At 40.7% G+C, this 16,775-nt stretch overlaps 1 protein-coding gene across 1 annotated transcript in view; it reads right to left on the bottom strand.

The window, feature by feature from the left end:
* Positions 1-16,775, bottom strand: part of slc67a1 (solute carrier family 67 member 1) — a 48,133-nt gene that overhangs the window by 15,990 nt on the left and 15,368 nt on the right. The window contains exons 5-7 of the mRNA XM_088935177.1: positions 4,785-4,900; positions 2,748-2,858; positions 834-934 (exon numbers count right to left, since the gene is read on the bottom strand). Coding sequence (XP_088791303.1) covers positions 834-934; positions 2,748-2,858; positions 4,785-4,900 — 328 coding nt within the window. The remainder of the gene's footprint in view (positions 1-833; positions 935-2,747; positions 2,859-4,784; positions 4,901-16,775) is intronic.

Raw genomic sequence — 16,775 nt, 5'->3', positions numbered from 1 at the left:
CTATGTAATTTAGATAGTCTTGTGGGACATTTCTACTTTGTCTAATTCCTATAATTTAAACAAAAATCTTCCCTTATAAAAATGGTTCTTATAAAGAATATAAAAAAGTACTTTTTCTCAAGAAACAAAGCAGCCTTCGCGTCAGGAATAAAACAGTGAACATGTGAATTGTTACATCAATCACACATTGATTTCTAAATGGACTCGGATTCATTTTTAACTAATAGATTGCTCAATGCATTCTCAGCACTTTGAGAGCTAGCTTTTCATCACTTTGGTGTTACCAATCTGTTATACCCAATATTAGTTTAATTGCTTAATTATCAAAAGCTATAACTTGGATTAATTATTACCTGGTCTTGATTCTTTATGCATGTGAAAATGTCTTTGAGAGGTACTTAGAAATTCTTAACTACTGACCATGCAAAAGAAAATCAGATCGCCAAGTTCTTACATTAAAGGAAAAGTATGTTAACCCTTAATTTCACTCACCTCTATAAATTTACAAACTTTCAGCACAACACATTTTCCAACATCTGCTACCACATATCATTATTTGTAAAACCCGCCAAGCAAATACAGGTTAATTCTTAATTCTCTCATTCTGAGACCCCAATCTTAACAATCATATCGCCATGCCATTCGTTGTGAGACATAGAAAGGAAAAGGTATTACCTTCAAAATGGAGTTCTCATGATTGAACACTACTAGACATGCTAACAAGAGCAGGAAAAGCCAGAACTATTGAGTCGCTACTGTTTTCTTTCTACAGCTGGAGGACTGAAACGAAATCCCCTTCCAGTAAGAACGAGCGGAGATGAAACCCTTCTTACCATCTGAACGACCCCAAAATAGGCCATGAGGTAGCCAGTCTGCTCAGCCTGCAGCTGGAAGAAGTCCATGGCGATGATGGAAAACATCACCTGAAAGACACCTGCACATGGAGAGAGGGGGACGAATGATTGAACACCAGACACACAACAAGGGACATTCCCTCCACCACAGTCCAGAAGAATTTGTATTATACTGGCAAATATTCACACCTTCATACAAATAGTTTGGGCCTGTCTGGGCCTTAGCTAATTTTGGAAAATGTGGGCTCTCCATTTTCTCAACCTCTGATCTTTAGCAAGAGATCAGGAAGCAGACTGGAAAGATAATGAAAAATATTCCAGCTGTTGCATTATCCTACATCGTTTATCGGATATACAGCTTGCAATCCCCATCTTCGGCTGGAAGTCATACAGTAGCTCGTCACTGCCAAGCAAGCCAATCCTGCATTATCAATCTGCAGAGGTAGCTGAACTGCCCACCTTTGAGTCTGAGGTTGTTTGCAGTGAGATTAAAAACTTATATTTAAACATACTGATTGTACCCAGCATTCGTTAATGCTGCTGTGTCCCATTGTGTTATTCAGACGTATTTGCTCTTTTCTTTCTTATGCTGCTGTTATTCAAAAACAGTCAGTGGGCCACTTAGCCAGGATGTCATTGTAAAAGAGAATATGTTCTTTAGACATCATTTTATCTCCATTAAATGATAAAGACAAGATAAAGAGAGTTAAAATACTTCATTAAAACGAAAACATTCACAGCCTTGTTGCTCTGAATCTATATGTACAGTATAACACAGGTGCATGGTATAATTTTAATCCTGCTGATTTCACCTTAGAGAATCGTGAAATACAGGAATACTGTAACAATCTTAGATTCCAGAAAATGTTTCCAACTTTTTTTCTTCATCCTTATTTGCATTCCTTTACAAATCTTTCAAGAAATCAAAATATCAGATGGAGTGAAACCGCATCCTCACTGAGGAAATAGTCATGTCTTAAGAATTTCCTGTTTCTTGGAGCTCAAGGGTCCATTCTTTGCACTGAGAATGAAGTCCAAGAGTTTGCTTCAGTACAGTGAGGGAGGTGAAAGCAGTGATGAGCTTTGAAGCAGTGATCGCTTTTCGTGTTTTCATTCTTTACAATGAAAGAGCTATTCTAAGTACAGTATGCCAACATCATGTCTACCATGCTATCTGGAAATAAAAACAAGAATGAAACTTTTTTGTCTTTCCAAAGCAGTACCTCATTCCTTCCTTGCATGTGTTAAACATGCAATGAAAGATTAACAGGAAAAAAAAGAAGATTTGTAGTTGAAAGTTAAAGCTCACAGATGTGTCAACTTCAATGGTATTGCTGGCGACAGACCAGTACCTGTGTTTGTTTTGTACATGTTTGTGTTAATGTTTTAGTTCTTAAGAATGGCGATTTTTAAGTTGAAGGCTGGTAAGTGACCTCAAACCTATGACTGCAGAGCACATCTTGTGGTTTGAGAATCAAGCGATGTGAGATTGATGTACTGTATGTGATGATTTAGCCACAGACAATTTTGGCCTCCTTGCTCTACAGAACTGAAACCCTTTGCCATTTTTCAGATGCATTTTAAAGATTCAGTGTGTAGAAATAGATATCAGTATTAAATAATCAGGCAGCCAACGATACAGGAAATAGTGTATGCAGAAAAACGTTCTGCCAAAATGCAGAATGTCTTAAACGAGATTGGAACAGGTGGATGGTGGAAATTTCCAAGTTCTTTTTACATGAAAAATAACTAGTCATTTTAAATGTTTGTGGAAAAAAAACATTTGCAAATTATTACTAATCAAAACTTTACACAAAAATCAATCTGTTTTGAAGATTCTGAAGAATATAACATAAATGCTCTTTAAAAAGAACATAACTGGTTCATTCCCACCTTGGGGCACTCCTGATATGATCTTCACTGCAAAGGTTTTGCGGACTCCAGGGAATTTCATGAGCCGTGTGATTTCACTCAGGTTGAACACTGAGCCAGTCCCAGCCTTCTCTAGAGCGACACCAACAAGGTTTGCGTATTATAAACAACAACAACAACAACAGAAGTGAAACCGATCTTAATATTTCAACAACATTTATCAACATTCAGTCCCAGACAGTTCACAATCCTGCGCTTGGTACAGACTGCAGTTTGGTGGGTTTGTGGTAAGTGACTAGAAAATAAAAGCTCAATTCAGTTAACTCAAGGAGATAACAGACTTATGAAAAAGTGAGATTTCAAAAGGGATTATTATATTTTGTTTTTCTGTCTGGTTTTTGCCTTTGGGTAATTTTTAACCAAAGTAAAATTAGAAATAAAATGCAAGACTTTAATATAGCACCATGTATAACAAGCTCCTTTCATGAAGAAAAACAAAGTGCCCTAACATCTTTTGACAATGGACATAATATAATATTCATATGATATCACGGCCACGTTGATTCTTGGTGAAAGTAATAAATTCATATCCATGTTAATATTTTTAAGATTCAACTGGTGTCAGCTTACTGGTGTAACATTTCCATTTTAAATTTCAAATTAGCTTTAGCCGGTATATGTCCTATACATCGCCTCACATTACAGACACTGTTTGTTTTATTGAAATGGTTATTAAATTTTGTATAACTGCGGCAGACAAGAACCATGAGACGGACACTGTAGGAAGAAAAAGAACAACTTAAAATAAGCTGGTGGCAATAAGGCTACTCAATTGCGTCTTTGTTACAGGAATCTGCATTTCATGTTGTGGAGCAGAGATTATCAACAGCCATCATTTATGAGAAGAGCACAAACAACTGCCAGGGGCTGTACTAAATAGATCTTGAGTCTTCATTTTACTGCACAGATTCCCCACAAAATGCACAACTGCATTCTGTCCCTCTCATTGAACTTTGGGCATAAACTAGTTCCCCCGAAAGGCTTTAAAATATTAAATTACTGTAAAACATATTTTACACCACAGCTGTTGTTCATTTTAACAACAAGGCTTATCACTTTCTTTCATGACATAATGATGGCTTTGGCTGAATATTCAACCACTGCAGAGAAAAAAAAATATTCATGACAGCAAAGAATATTTTTTTCCAAAATAAGAGAAACACCGTGACAAGAGAAGACACAAAGAGAGGATGTAGAGCTATACAGAAAACCAGAAACTGTTTAAAATCTGTTCCAGAAGGCATTCTGAGTTGTCTGTCTGCAATGAAGAAGTATTTATCAGGGTAAAACAGATGTTTAGTTTTTTTTCTCTTGGCAGTTACTGGATTACTTACCTTTGTGTTTTTTAATCACTGCCTGGAATAAAAGTCATAGGTTTACAGACGTACAGAAAATCTGGCGCATCTTTCATGCAAGGTACAGTAGTTTACCGGAGAAAAAGTTTGTGTTTTCAGTCTAAACATTGTTATGCGTCTGGATGGATATTTTATGCAGAGTAGATGAATGTTTTCCACACAGTGTTTTCACTATTTGGAAATGGTGTGGCCAGCATGGTGCTGTGGGTTCACACAGCTCCTGGGTCCCAGGTTCAGGTCCAACATGAGGCTCTTTCTGTGGGGAATTTGCCTGTTTCCTCTGTGCCCATGTGGGTTTTCTTTGGGCGCTCCATTTTCTTCCGATGAGAAGATGGTTAAGATAGTTGATGTCTTAAATTTTGGGTGTGTCCTGCACTGGACTGCTCTCCCATTCAGGGTGTAATCCAGCCTTGAGTCCCTGTACTTCTGAGATGCTCTGAGGTGCCACATCCATTACCAGAAATAAACATGTTTCTCATAATGAGTAGAGATGGTGTGTGAGCATAAGAACAGCTGTATACATTGGTAAAACACTTTGGTTTCTTAGTAACAAAGCCTCAGTTGATCTTAAACACAATTTGTGTACTAGGAAAACAGCTTGTTTGTAAGTCAATGTACATAACCGCAGTTATAAGGACCTTACTGTCAGTGAGACTCTGCACTCCAGCCTGGATTTTAGTATGTTTAGGAATGAATTTCTGAACAAGGATAGTGCTGACAAGACTTCCACCGGCTGCCACAAATGCTGCAAAAGATTCCCTGAAAGACACAAGGCAATGAGACACTTCATTTTTCATTTACACACTGTCTACCATGTGAAAACCCAGGCTGGACTGGCATACAGGCCCATAATTAACCAAAATTAGTTTCTGCTGAATGAGAAGGGCTCTCATTACACTTACAATTATGTATAATTTTAAGAAAAGAAGAGATAAACAAGAGAAAACTGATATTTGGAGCCATCCACCGATATAAAAATATCCTACTTTGTAGGTCACAAAAACACAACAAACAAAAAAACACCAAAAACAAAGAGCAAGTCTCAGCCTTTTAATTTCTTCACAGTCACGCTCGTACATTGCAAACTGTCTGATTGATGCTTTCAAATGCGCTGTAAAAATGGAACACTCTGTGCATGGTCACAGTCTCCATATTGGGCCCAAAGACTAGGACGGTCACTTACAGCTCTGAATGAATGTTAGAGGCTACAAGTCCTTAAGCTTCCAAATACCTGTCTTATAGGGGGGTATAAGAACAATATTAGGGACCCTCTATGTTGAAAATTACACAACAATTACGAGGCTTTTAAAAAAGTTTCGAAAACAAATGTTAGATAACTAGTCTTGGAGTAGATATGGTCTTGGAGTCAACCAACGCCTATAACAGCTACAGCTAAGGCAGCAGCGATTCAGCCTGGGTCTATGAAAATCGGAGTCAGAGGTGATGGGGAACCACTGCCTCCGCCGGCGTGCTCACTGCAGCCCCTGGCCCGAGCTGTAACCCAAGCTGGAGGAAATGCCATTCCCTCCCACACGCTGGGCGCCTGCACAGGACAACAGAGAGCAGAGTGTTTCGCTGCGAGGAGGAGGAGGAGCGCCTCTCACAGGGAAACACTGACGAGCGGCACAGCTGGCACAGGGGCAGCAGGAGCCGCCCACAGCGCAGCCTCTGTCAGAGCCTTCCTCACATGGCGGGACAGCAGGGCAACGGGCTTGACACGGCCCCTGCAGCAGAGCGGCAAGCTCGAATGGCGTGCGTCAGGCCCCCGCTTCCAGCAAGGATGTGAAAGGATCAGCTCCCAAATGAGAAAAAGGACAACTGCAATAACAGGAAGACCGTATGACTCCCTGCATGACTCCCTGCATGACTCCCTGCATGACTCCCTGTATGACTCCCTGTATGACTCCCTGCATGACTCCCTGCATGACTCCCTGTATGACTCCCTGCATGACTCCCTGTATGACTCCCTGTATGACTCCCTGCATGACTCCCTGTATGACTCCCTGTATGACTCCCTGTATGACTCCCTGCATGACTCCCTGTATGACTCCCTGCATGACTCCCTGTATGACTCCCTGTATGACTCCCTGTATGACTCCCTGTATGACTCCCTGCATGACTCCCTGTATGACTCCCTGCATGACTCCCTGCATGACTCCCTGCATGACTCCCTGCATGACTCCCTGTATGACTCCCTGTATGACTCCCTGCATGACTCCCTGTATGACTCCCTGCATGACTCCCTGCATGACTCCCTGTATGACTCCCTCCATGACTCCCTGCATGACTCCCTGTATGACTCCCTGCATGACTCCCTGCATGACTCCCTGTATGACTCCCTGTATGACTCCCTGCATGACTCCCTGCATGACTCCCTGTATGACTCCCTGCATGACTCCCTGCATGACTCCCTGTATGACTCCCTGTATGACTCCCTGTATGACTCCCTGCATGACTCCCTGTATGACTCCCTGCATGACTCCCTGCATGACTCCCTGTATGACTCCCTGCATGACTCCCTGCATGACTCCCTGCATGACTCCCTGTATGACTCCCTGCATGACTCCCTGCATGACTCCCTGCATGACTCCCTGTATGACTCCCTGCATGACTCCCTGTATGACTCCCTGTATGACTCCCTGTATGACTCCCTGCATGACTCCCTGCATGACTCCCTGCATGACTCCCTGCATGACTCCCTGTATGACTCCCTGCATGACTCCCTGCATGACTCCCTGCATGACTCCCTGTATGACTCCCTGTATGACTCCCTGCATGACTCCCTGCATGACTCCCTGCATGACTCCCTGCATGACTCCCTGTATGACTCCCTGCATGACTCCCTGCATGACTCCCTGCATGACTCCCTGCATGACTCCCTGTATGACTCCCTGCATGACTCCCTGTATGACTCCCTGTATGACTCCCTGTATGACTCCCTGCATGACTCCCTGCATGACTCCCTGTATGACTCCCTGTATGACTCCCTGCATGACTCCCTGCATGACTCCCTGTATGACTCCCTGCATGACTCCCTGCATGACTCCCTGTATGACTCCCTGCATGACTCCCTGTATGACTCCCTGTATGACTCCCTGTATGACTCCCTGCATGACTCCCTGTATGACTCCCTGCATGACTCCCTGTATGACTCCCTGCATGACTCCCTGTATGACTCCCTGTATGACTCCCTGTATGACTCCCTGTATGACTCCCTGCATGACTCCCTGTATGACTCCCTGCATGACTCCCTGTATGACTCCCTGTATGACTCCCTGCATGACTCCCTGTATGACTCCCTGTATGACTCCCTGTATGACTCCCTGTATGACTCCCTGCATGACTCCCTGTATGACTCCCTGTATGACTCCCTGTATGACTCCCTGCATGCAGCTGCTTCCAGTCAGCCTAAGGAGGCAGCAAACTAAAATGGAATTTAAAAGCCTTGTCACTCCACAGTATTATATTATATTGGGAAACTTTTCCCTGCCCCCCCCCCCAACAGATACTGATCTGAGCACAGTATCAAGTCAAGAAGTTGCTATAGACGTCTGACCCATGTAAATAATGCCAAGTGATGACAGGATCTGTTGTGGACAGCAGGGAAGGAATGCAGATGCATAACCTGTACCGTTTCTGCTGCTTCTAGAGGCTGGGGCTGCTTAGAAAGAGAGGAATGCAGAAAAATCTGTTTGAAAACAATACTACAGTACAAAAATTGTGTAAAACTTTGCCCAGATCTACACAAGATAGTGTCTATGAGGGGTCATGTAAACTCTGTGAAGAATATTTAGAGCATCTTTTTAGGATTTTTGGATGTTGACTTTATGTTATACTATGAAATTTCTTCATTTTAAATGCAGATAAAGCAGATAACAGAGCAGATAATGAAGTTAAGGGTTTGCCATAGGCACACCTTACAGAACAAAAACAGAAGTAAAACAAGAAAGACCAGCCTCATTAAAATATATACTAGAATGTGAATCCCTGTATGATGAGAAAGGGCAGTCACCTGTAAGGATTTGGTGAATATGGAAAACAGGAGGATGATTTCAGAGATTTAAGGGCAGAAGTAGATTGATGGAGTTTAAGATGAGGCTAACCTGAGGTGAAAAACCTGACGAGTGCCTAGTGAATTAGAAAGAGAAGGGGCTGCCAGTTCATACCATTGCTGAAGGGCTGGTACACAAAATCCAAACATTAATCAATCCTGGGGCCAAGCCTATGTGATTGAGAACTGATAATAAAAATTGCCACTCAAGCCAGTCATAAGCCTTCTCAGTGTCCAATGTCAATTACAATGTCTATCCGTGCTTGTATAATGTCAACATTATCAGATGCAAGGCCCCCGTTTATAATATCTGAGAGTCTGTCTGTTTGAGGTGTACTAAAACATTCAGTACAATGTCTATACAGCAAATCTAATTGTTTTCTGACAATGACACCAAAACATATTCTAACTTTACTTTAAGAACTGAAATTTTATATTCTGAGAAGATGATGCACATTCTTTAATGATTATGGGTTTTGTCCATTGGTAGTTGGAATGTGTATTTGAACCTAAGAACAGTGATACCTGACACTATAAAGACGGTGATGATAACGATGATGTTGACGACGAACTTGTATGACATAAACTATAATTATTATTTTTTACTTTTGTTCCGCAGAGTTGGTCTGTTTTTTCTGCCATCGCAATACTGGGCTACATTTTTCCCACCATTCAGAAATTTTGAATTCACAAGTGACCAAACACTTTTGGAGACCTCCGCTGAGAAACAAGTGCCTCTTCTGTTACACAAGAAACTTAAACAAAAGCTAACTGCTTATACAAGAATGATAGAGACTGTAGCTAAGGATGTGCAGACAGTCAACATAATTACCAGTTTCTATTTTCTTTAAACCTAAAGATATGGAAAACAAAGACAAACAGAAACAGTATAGTGAGAACCACAGCCTGGGGTCACTCTTACTCTGTGACACTCCTTCCAAACTCTCTTAAAATAATGGTAATAAGCAAACATGTAATTAAAATAACAATAACTACCGACAAAATTCTATCTGTATCATTAATTGATCTAATTACAAGTCTGAGATGTCACACATTTGTCTTTAGAATGTTTCTTCAAAACCACAGGTGCCAAAACTTTTAACAATAGCACTCGCTATTATCCGACCGGCTGATCAGATCTACGTCCCAACTCGGCAGTCTGAAGTTTTGTAGTCACCTCAGTTTGCAGTTGATCCATTGCAACGTAATACACAGAAGTAAAACAATTTGATTAAATAAGATCACTTCATAGGCCATATACAATTTCTTGCATTAGGAATTTGTCTTTCCACATACCCCAGCTTGCTCTCCATGAGACACACAGGCACACAGACAGGAAGAGAGAAGCTTGGGGTCAGAGCACAGGCTCAGACATTCATATGCCACCCCTGGAGCAGCTGGGGTTAAGGGCCTTACTCAGGGACCCAACAGAGTAGGATTCCTCTGCTGGCCACGGGATTTGAACCAGCAACCGTCCAGCCACAGGCGCAGATCATCAGCCACAGAGCCATCGCACCGGCCCCTGATTTCTCTATTCACTCACTTTATTCTGATTCGGAGCTGCTTCAGGGGCGAAGATGGGGCGGAGGGAGGGATGAGAAAACGAAACGCAAGTGAGTCAGCATGATGCGTGAGAGTAATCCGCAGGCAGGCGGAAGCGGGTGAGATTAGGGTTTGACCTCATCCCGTACTTTTGTTCAAAACTCCATTTCTTAGTTGCTCACCCACAGTATATCTTTTCTATCTGTTGTGTCTGCCCCATTGGACAACCTCCAATATTTCCTAAAGTGTCTACCATATTACGTCCATAGTCTTTAAAAAATATCAACACAAATATAATTGCAAGCGGTCTTTAGAGTATAATGCTATTAAAGGCCTTTAGGAAATTTGTACAGAGTAGTTTAAGGCTCCTACCCAACAGAAAACTAGGTGATTCTGCAATAAAGGGCCAGAAATTCAAAAATACAGGCTTCAATGTCTAACCGAACATCGCATGACTGCCAATACTGTCTTTTTACAATTGGCTAGATTACAACAGAAAAACAACTTGTATGGGGTTAGCAGAAACAGTCTAGTTAATTAAATGTATTAATTTGAACCACAGGGTATGATTTATAAATTAACACCTGAAAAATCTGCTCTGCCTTCAAAAGGAAAATATAAACCTTAACTCTACGTGACAAAAGATATCGCTTCCAATACTGGGCAGTTTCCCCATGTGTGATAATCTCTATAACCTCTATACTAGTGCCATCAATGCTCAGTTATATTTATTCACAAATTCAGCATCACCTGATAGTTAGGCAACGAGAAGCAAGATTTCTCAAGCAAATTAAAATGTAAGTATTGGGCTAAATCAATCCCACAGGCAAAGAAACGGAAAGAATCCTCTTCTGCCTGTTTTGTTAACTTCTCTAACAAAGACATTGTCTATGATTCTTTCTGTGCCTGCATCAAGGCAAGGGCAAGAAATGCAAGGAAAACATGGATGCCCAGTCTATTGTGGTTTTCTTAGAACTGATCCATATTTGGAACTATGCCGATAAAACATTTTTGCATGCAATTCCAAGCTGTACATTGTCATTTTTTTCTGAACTATCTCAGTAAACCCTAGAAAACACATGGAGAAAAAACACTGAAATGGCACAAACAACAGGCAACAGGACAGGATTTAGGAATAATTTCTTTGTATTAAACTTTTGAGACAAACATATCACAGCCGAGAGAACTCCTTAAATAAATTATTTAATGCAAAAAAGAAAGACACAATGCACAACCATGGGCTCTTTTCTACTTACAACACCACACATTACTCTCATATCTTTGAATAGGTAACAGCATGACTCATTCTGTCCTCGCTAGCTATACCTGAGACAGCTGTCCTAGTAAGAGTGATTACTAGGACATGGTTTCATAGGAACATGCTACTGGCATCTGTGAAGCGTGACTGAAATCTAAATTATGTCCAGGAATTTTTCTGTAGGACGGGAGTGATTTGCTCAGACTTGATGTAAGGCCAGTCTGGTTACTTGGGTGGTTCTGTGTAAATGTGTGTGGGGCTCAGTATCAAACATTACTCACTCTATCCAAACACAGCCAGCAGGACTCCAGGCTTTAATAAGAAAAAAAAGACTCCCTTATCTTCACCAAGTGCTAAAAAAAACCCCAAACACTCCCATTCTGCCATTTAAAAGGTCATTCTAACCACAATCTATGCTGTTATTCACTGTATTTTGTTTGTTTTCTGTCTCCAAGTCAAGAAGACAAGTCAATGTATGATACTGCATCACAGCTTGTAAAATAGAAACAAAATAAGATAGTTTGAAGTTTAGTCTTAGTTCTAATAAGCATCTTAAATCATGGGTACTTTTAACATAACTATGTTTAATATTGACAAATATAGGGCAGAAGGGTTATTGTTTTGTTCAGTTTATACCTGTCTTATAAATATAATTCCTGGCAAAAAAATAAAGACAACAAACCTATCTGAAAAAGGTCAAACAGATCACATGGCATCTCCTGCACGTTTAGAAGAGTTCTTTCAGTAAAACAAATTACATAAAATAACACAAAACACATTACTGGGGCAGTAAAGGAAGGACCTTGCTCAAGAACATCTCACATGGGATGGGACCCATCAGAGTCCAGAGCTCTTGCCACTACTCTACAGTGCTGCCCCATGGTTTTTTGAGGTGTGGTACTTCAGAATTAAGAGCAAAAACTTCGCACCCTGAATAAAGATCACATTGAACTTACCACATTCATGTTTCATAGCCACTTGATAATAGTATTTTTTGCCACGTACTGGAGGAACCCATGAACACAACCGGAAACCGGTTAAAAGCCAGGTTCACGCCACGTATAGAAAATACATTTCTACACAGAATGTACAGAAAGGACGTCCAGGATACATCTCTCTATTTCTGTCCAAGATCCTTTCAACACATTGGTCTGTCTGTACAAACAAGACCAGCCCAGCTGTTTTCCGCTTCATCGCACAGAGGCCTTCTGCTCGGAGAAACCACAGTGTAATTAAAGCAGCCCTTTAATAAATCCCTCAAATTGCACATCCTGCAGGCCACCTGCCATGCCTGTACCATGAGTCTACAACCAGCCGAGAAGACAAGTGCTGTCAGTGTTCGGATTACAGGAGGAATGTTACTCAGTGAGCACCATACTGTCTCTTCCGGTTGTCCATTATCTACAACTGCACTCCGCCAGAAGGTTTGTGGTGTCATATTAGGTCAAATATGACACAAAAATAACTCTTCAGAACAAAATGACAACTCTATTAAATATGACTAAACCATTACAATGAGTCAAAAAATCAATGTACACAAAAAATAATTTCTTTACAAAACTATACATTTCTAAGTATCAGTTTTTCATTTGTTATGAATGTGTATCTTTCTCTGACTGTAAAATTCTGTTTGTTGGAATAACACAGCTTTGCCTGGTTTGGACTCTTGCTCTCGTTTCAGCACGAGGATACAAATAGCAAGTTTTCTCTGAAGGCTCTCTGAACTGCTTTCACTCTGTGAGTTCCCACAGTCCCCAGTGCAGCTGGTATCTACTGGAGAAGTGGGGTGAAGTGGCAGAGCCTGGACAGTAACAGATGATGGCTGGACCGTAGGGCTCACCTGAGCTCTGAAGAGTGTACTGTACCTGCTTATGGGCCACCTAGGAACCTCTGAGGTAACCATTACATATCCATCCATTTATAATACTTTTTAAATCAAATGCACTGGTTTGCTAATCACCAAGTTTTTCTTAAAATTTTAGAGATGTAAATCAGAACAGCCAACAGCCAACAGTCCAACTTGGCTTTGTATGTATTTGGAGTTTTGAAATGTGTTTCTGGCAAAACTGACTTTTTAAAGAAAAGAACTGTACTGGGACTCAAGGAGTTTTCTTTTGATTTATAGGACAGATCTTTAATGAGGAAGGAAAATCACTTAAGAAAGTAAATTTATGTCTTTCAAATATAGGAAGGGTGCAGAGATGTTTGTACATGCCCTTGAATGACCTTTTTATTCTTGATTACCGCAACTTGCTGTTTCCAAGAATGCCTAATAATAAAATAAATAGGTCTAAACTTGTACAAAACACTGCAGCTAGATATGTCTCACGCAGCTGCTTCCTGACACATACCCTAACTATAGTGAAGTCTATTGCTTATCAGTGTCTTTGTCAATTGACTTTAGTAGCAAAATTAACAGGCAACTGGTCTTCACTGATTGGGAATCTTTTTGTTCTCAGTAATGACATATTGCATATTTTTCTAGCTGTTCCACAAGTTCACAAGCAACATTTTGGTTAGTAATTCAAAGACATCCTCTTCAATCACCAGCAGGATATTCACCTCCCCCAAGCCACCTCTGTGTATTCCAGCTTGTGGCTTTTGGGATCTTTGGGTGTGATTGGAATAGAATATGAAAGAGAAACATCTAATGTATGGCTGTGAAATCTGTCATTTAAAATCATCCATCCATTTTCTAACCGCTTTATCCAAAACAGGATTGTGGGGTATACAAAATCACAAATGGAAAACTAAGATTAAAAGACATCTACACATTCAATATATCAGATATTATTCTCCCTTCAATGACCACTTGCTATGATCACTTTCATTTTCTTTTTGTTATTGTGTCTTCAGCGCTTTCATGTCCACACACACTGCCAGCTTTTTCTTCTAGGGTAGGGACAAAGCCACAGGATTCTGCGTTTGAGTACAAATCTGAATACAGAGAAAAAAAAATCAAAAGCAAAACACATTGCCTGCATTCAGGAAGCAGTGCCGAATGTCAGCTCCAGTGACAGAGGGAAATGCCTGCTCTATGAGTCACCCTGCCTCTTCAAAGCCAGGCTGTCCTGTAGTGACACTAGGAATCTGTGTAAACAGAGCTAGGGGCTGTACAGTCTGGTGGGGGTGGTGAGACTGGAGCCAGCTACTGTGCACTGGGCAGAGCCTGGACAAGACCCCTTTCGCCAAGTTTACCACGCTAACACCGAGTGGCAATTCCTCACTTTCCCCATGGGGGAAAATAACAGAAATCCATTTTGCAAAAAAGCAGAGCAAAACCCCAGTAAAACTCACCCAGTGCTGCTGCAACCTTGGCAAAAACTGGTTGGTGTGTCACCTTTTCTAACCTCAAGCTACTGCACACTCCGTGAACACATTCAGAGGCCACATGAGTTCAATCATTGAAGACAGTTCCTTATAAGTTGTATTAATAAAAGTAAAAAATTCAGTTACTTAAATATTAAATTAAAAATAAAATTTGTAACTGACATCATCTTCATTAGATCACCTATATTCACAAGACCTTTACACTTTCACATTCAAATGAAATTATACAGTTAACTATAACAGGGCATGTTATTATGAGGTCTTTTAAAACTACAGATGCTGATTAAAATGATTTTATTGTTTCAAACTAAGTATTGCAGTATTTATTTACTGTACCCTTCCAAATCTTTTTCAAGCAGATACTGTATATTGTATTGTGGTTGGCACATTGGCTAACTGTGTCTTTGCAGTGCTGGTGCCCGGGGTTAAATTCCTGGGGTGCTGTCTGCATGGTGTTTATATATTCTCCCCATGCTCACATGGGTTTTTCCTCCCACAGTCCAAAGACATTCTGCTAGACTAATTGAGAAAACTGGCCCTAGTGTGAGTGTGTGTGTCTGCCCTGTAACGGACTGGCGTCCTGTACAGAGTGTATACTGTCGTGTGCCTGTTGCTTGCCGGGATAGGCTCAGGCTCCCCCCATGACCCTGAATAGGATAAAGTGATTAGAAAATGGTTGGATTGGTATACTGTATTGCACTGTGGAAGTAAATACATGTTTTGCCTTAAAGTCTACCGCCCCTTACAGCACACAACACAAGCACACATCCCCCCAGTAAACATGTCCAGGTAAAAATGTGTGGTGGGAAAAAAACAAAACCTAAATGACCACACAAGTAAAGCAAAGAGTCTTTTATGTCTAACAGAAAAAGAGTAGTTAACATTGTTGGTTTTGTAAAGTAACCAACTTGGACAATACGTACAGCAGAATATATACAGTATATATATATCATCTGTATATATGTGAGGAGATCCTAGGTGACTGACACTTAGTAACAGCAATTTAAACATGTTTAAAAAAATTATATAGGTTGATACTGATCACTTCAAAAATGACGTACAGTAACATGAATCTAATGTTTTATACAGTGAGTCAAAACTACAGTTAACTATTATGGGAATTTTATTTTACCATATCATACAGATTCTCTATTAACATTATATAATTTATGTTTCATATTTCATGCAGTGCAGAAAATGCCAGTTTCACAATCAGACTCTTGACTGGTGGTATGGTTCCATCTGTGATTACAACGCTTTTATCCATAAATCACCACAGGAAGGAGCTTACTGGAAACAGACAAGGATGTACAGCACAGTTCCAAGGCACAAGGTCATGTTTGAAAAACAGATCTTTGAAATAATACCCACGGGATTCATTCAAGCCTTTGTGAGGCATAAACCATGGGTTTTAGTGATTGTCGTCTTTAAAAAGAGAAGCAGATGTTCAGTTGTCTGCTTCTGCTCACTAATGGGAGTGACAAGGGGCAAATGTCAGAGTGGCTAATTGCGTCTAGCCCTGGGCATTACAAGTGCAAGTCTGGACATGTCACACAGAGGGACATAGACATTACATTTCCTAAATGGCCAGCTACAAGCAAATTGTCTGCATCCTCCATAAATATTACTACTGTTGCGTGCCTCGTAATTTGATGCTGTGGGACTTAACATACTGTGCTATACAGTAAGAAGCACAACCAACAACTGATGGCCTTTCCTCTCAGCAGACAAGAGCAATTTCGATTGTCATAAAATAAACTTGAGCTTCTTTTCTTAACTTTTTCTTGTTCTTTACAGGTTTAATAGTTTCCGGTGTTAGGTCAAAAGGATTATGCTTCAGGGACTGAGTCTGGAAATGCAGCAGAGATCAAAACTACTGGTTATATGACATTACGTGCAGGAGCACTATAACTCAGATAAACACATCCCTTGCACCTGGCAGTAAAACTGAAATGGAGACTTAAACTCTCATTCTGTATATGGTATTTCCGTACACAGGATTTCAATCTCCCTGCTGGAGGACGCTGAAAACTAAGTTTATAGGACACCCTTTGTTCTTTATATGAAATTCCCTTTCATATATCATGTACAAAATTGGCAAGAATCATTTATAGCTGCAGGCCACAGGCATGTCTTATTTATCTAAGGTCTTTCAATATAGTCATGAATCTCGTCTTTGTAGCTGCAACTTCATATCATAAGGAATCTTCCTGTGTGGCTTGAACTGCCCTGGGAAAAAAACTCCAGGCAAATCCAGTGTTCACAGAGCCTTAACCGACTTTATTTTAAACAATAAGCAGGGTGAAGAGAAACAAGATAATCAGGCAGGGATAAGCTGCCAGATCTGCACCCTGAGGCACAATGGTCCTCACAGCCAGAGTCCTACACTTAACCTCCGAAAGTCCACAATGTCCTCAAACTTGAAAGGCAAATGTATATATATGGGTGACAGA

The sequence above is a fragment of the Atractosteus spatula genome, chromosome 16 (genome assembly GCF_055471065.1).
Source record: "Atractosteus spatula isolate fAtrSpa1 chromosome 16, fAtrSpa1.hap1, whole genome shotgun sequence".
NCBI classification, from domain to species: Eukaryota; Metazoa; Chordata; class Actinopteri; order Semionotiformes; family Lepisosteidae; genus Atractosteus; species Atractosteus spatula.
This window is presented reverse-complemented; position numbering and strand designations above follow the sequence as displayed.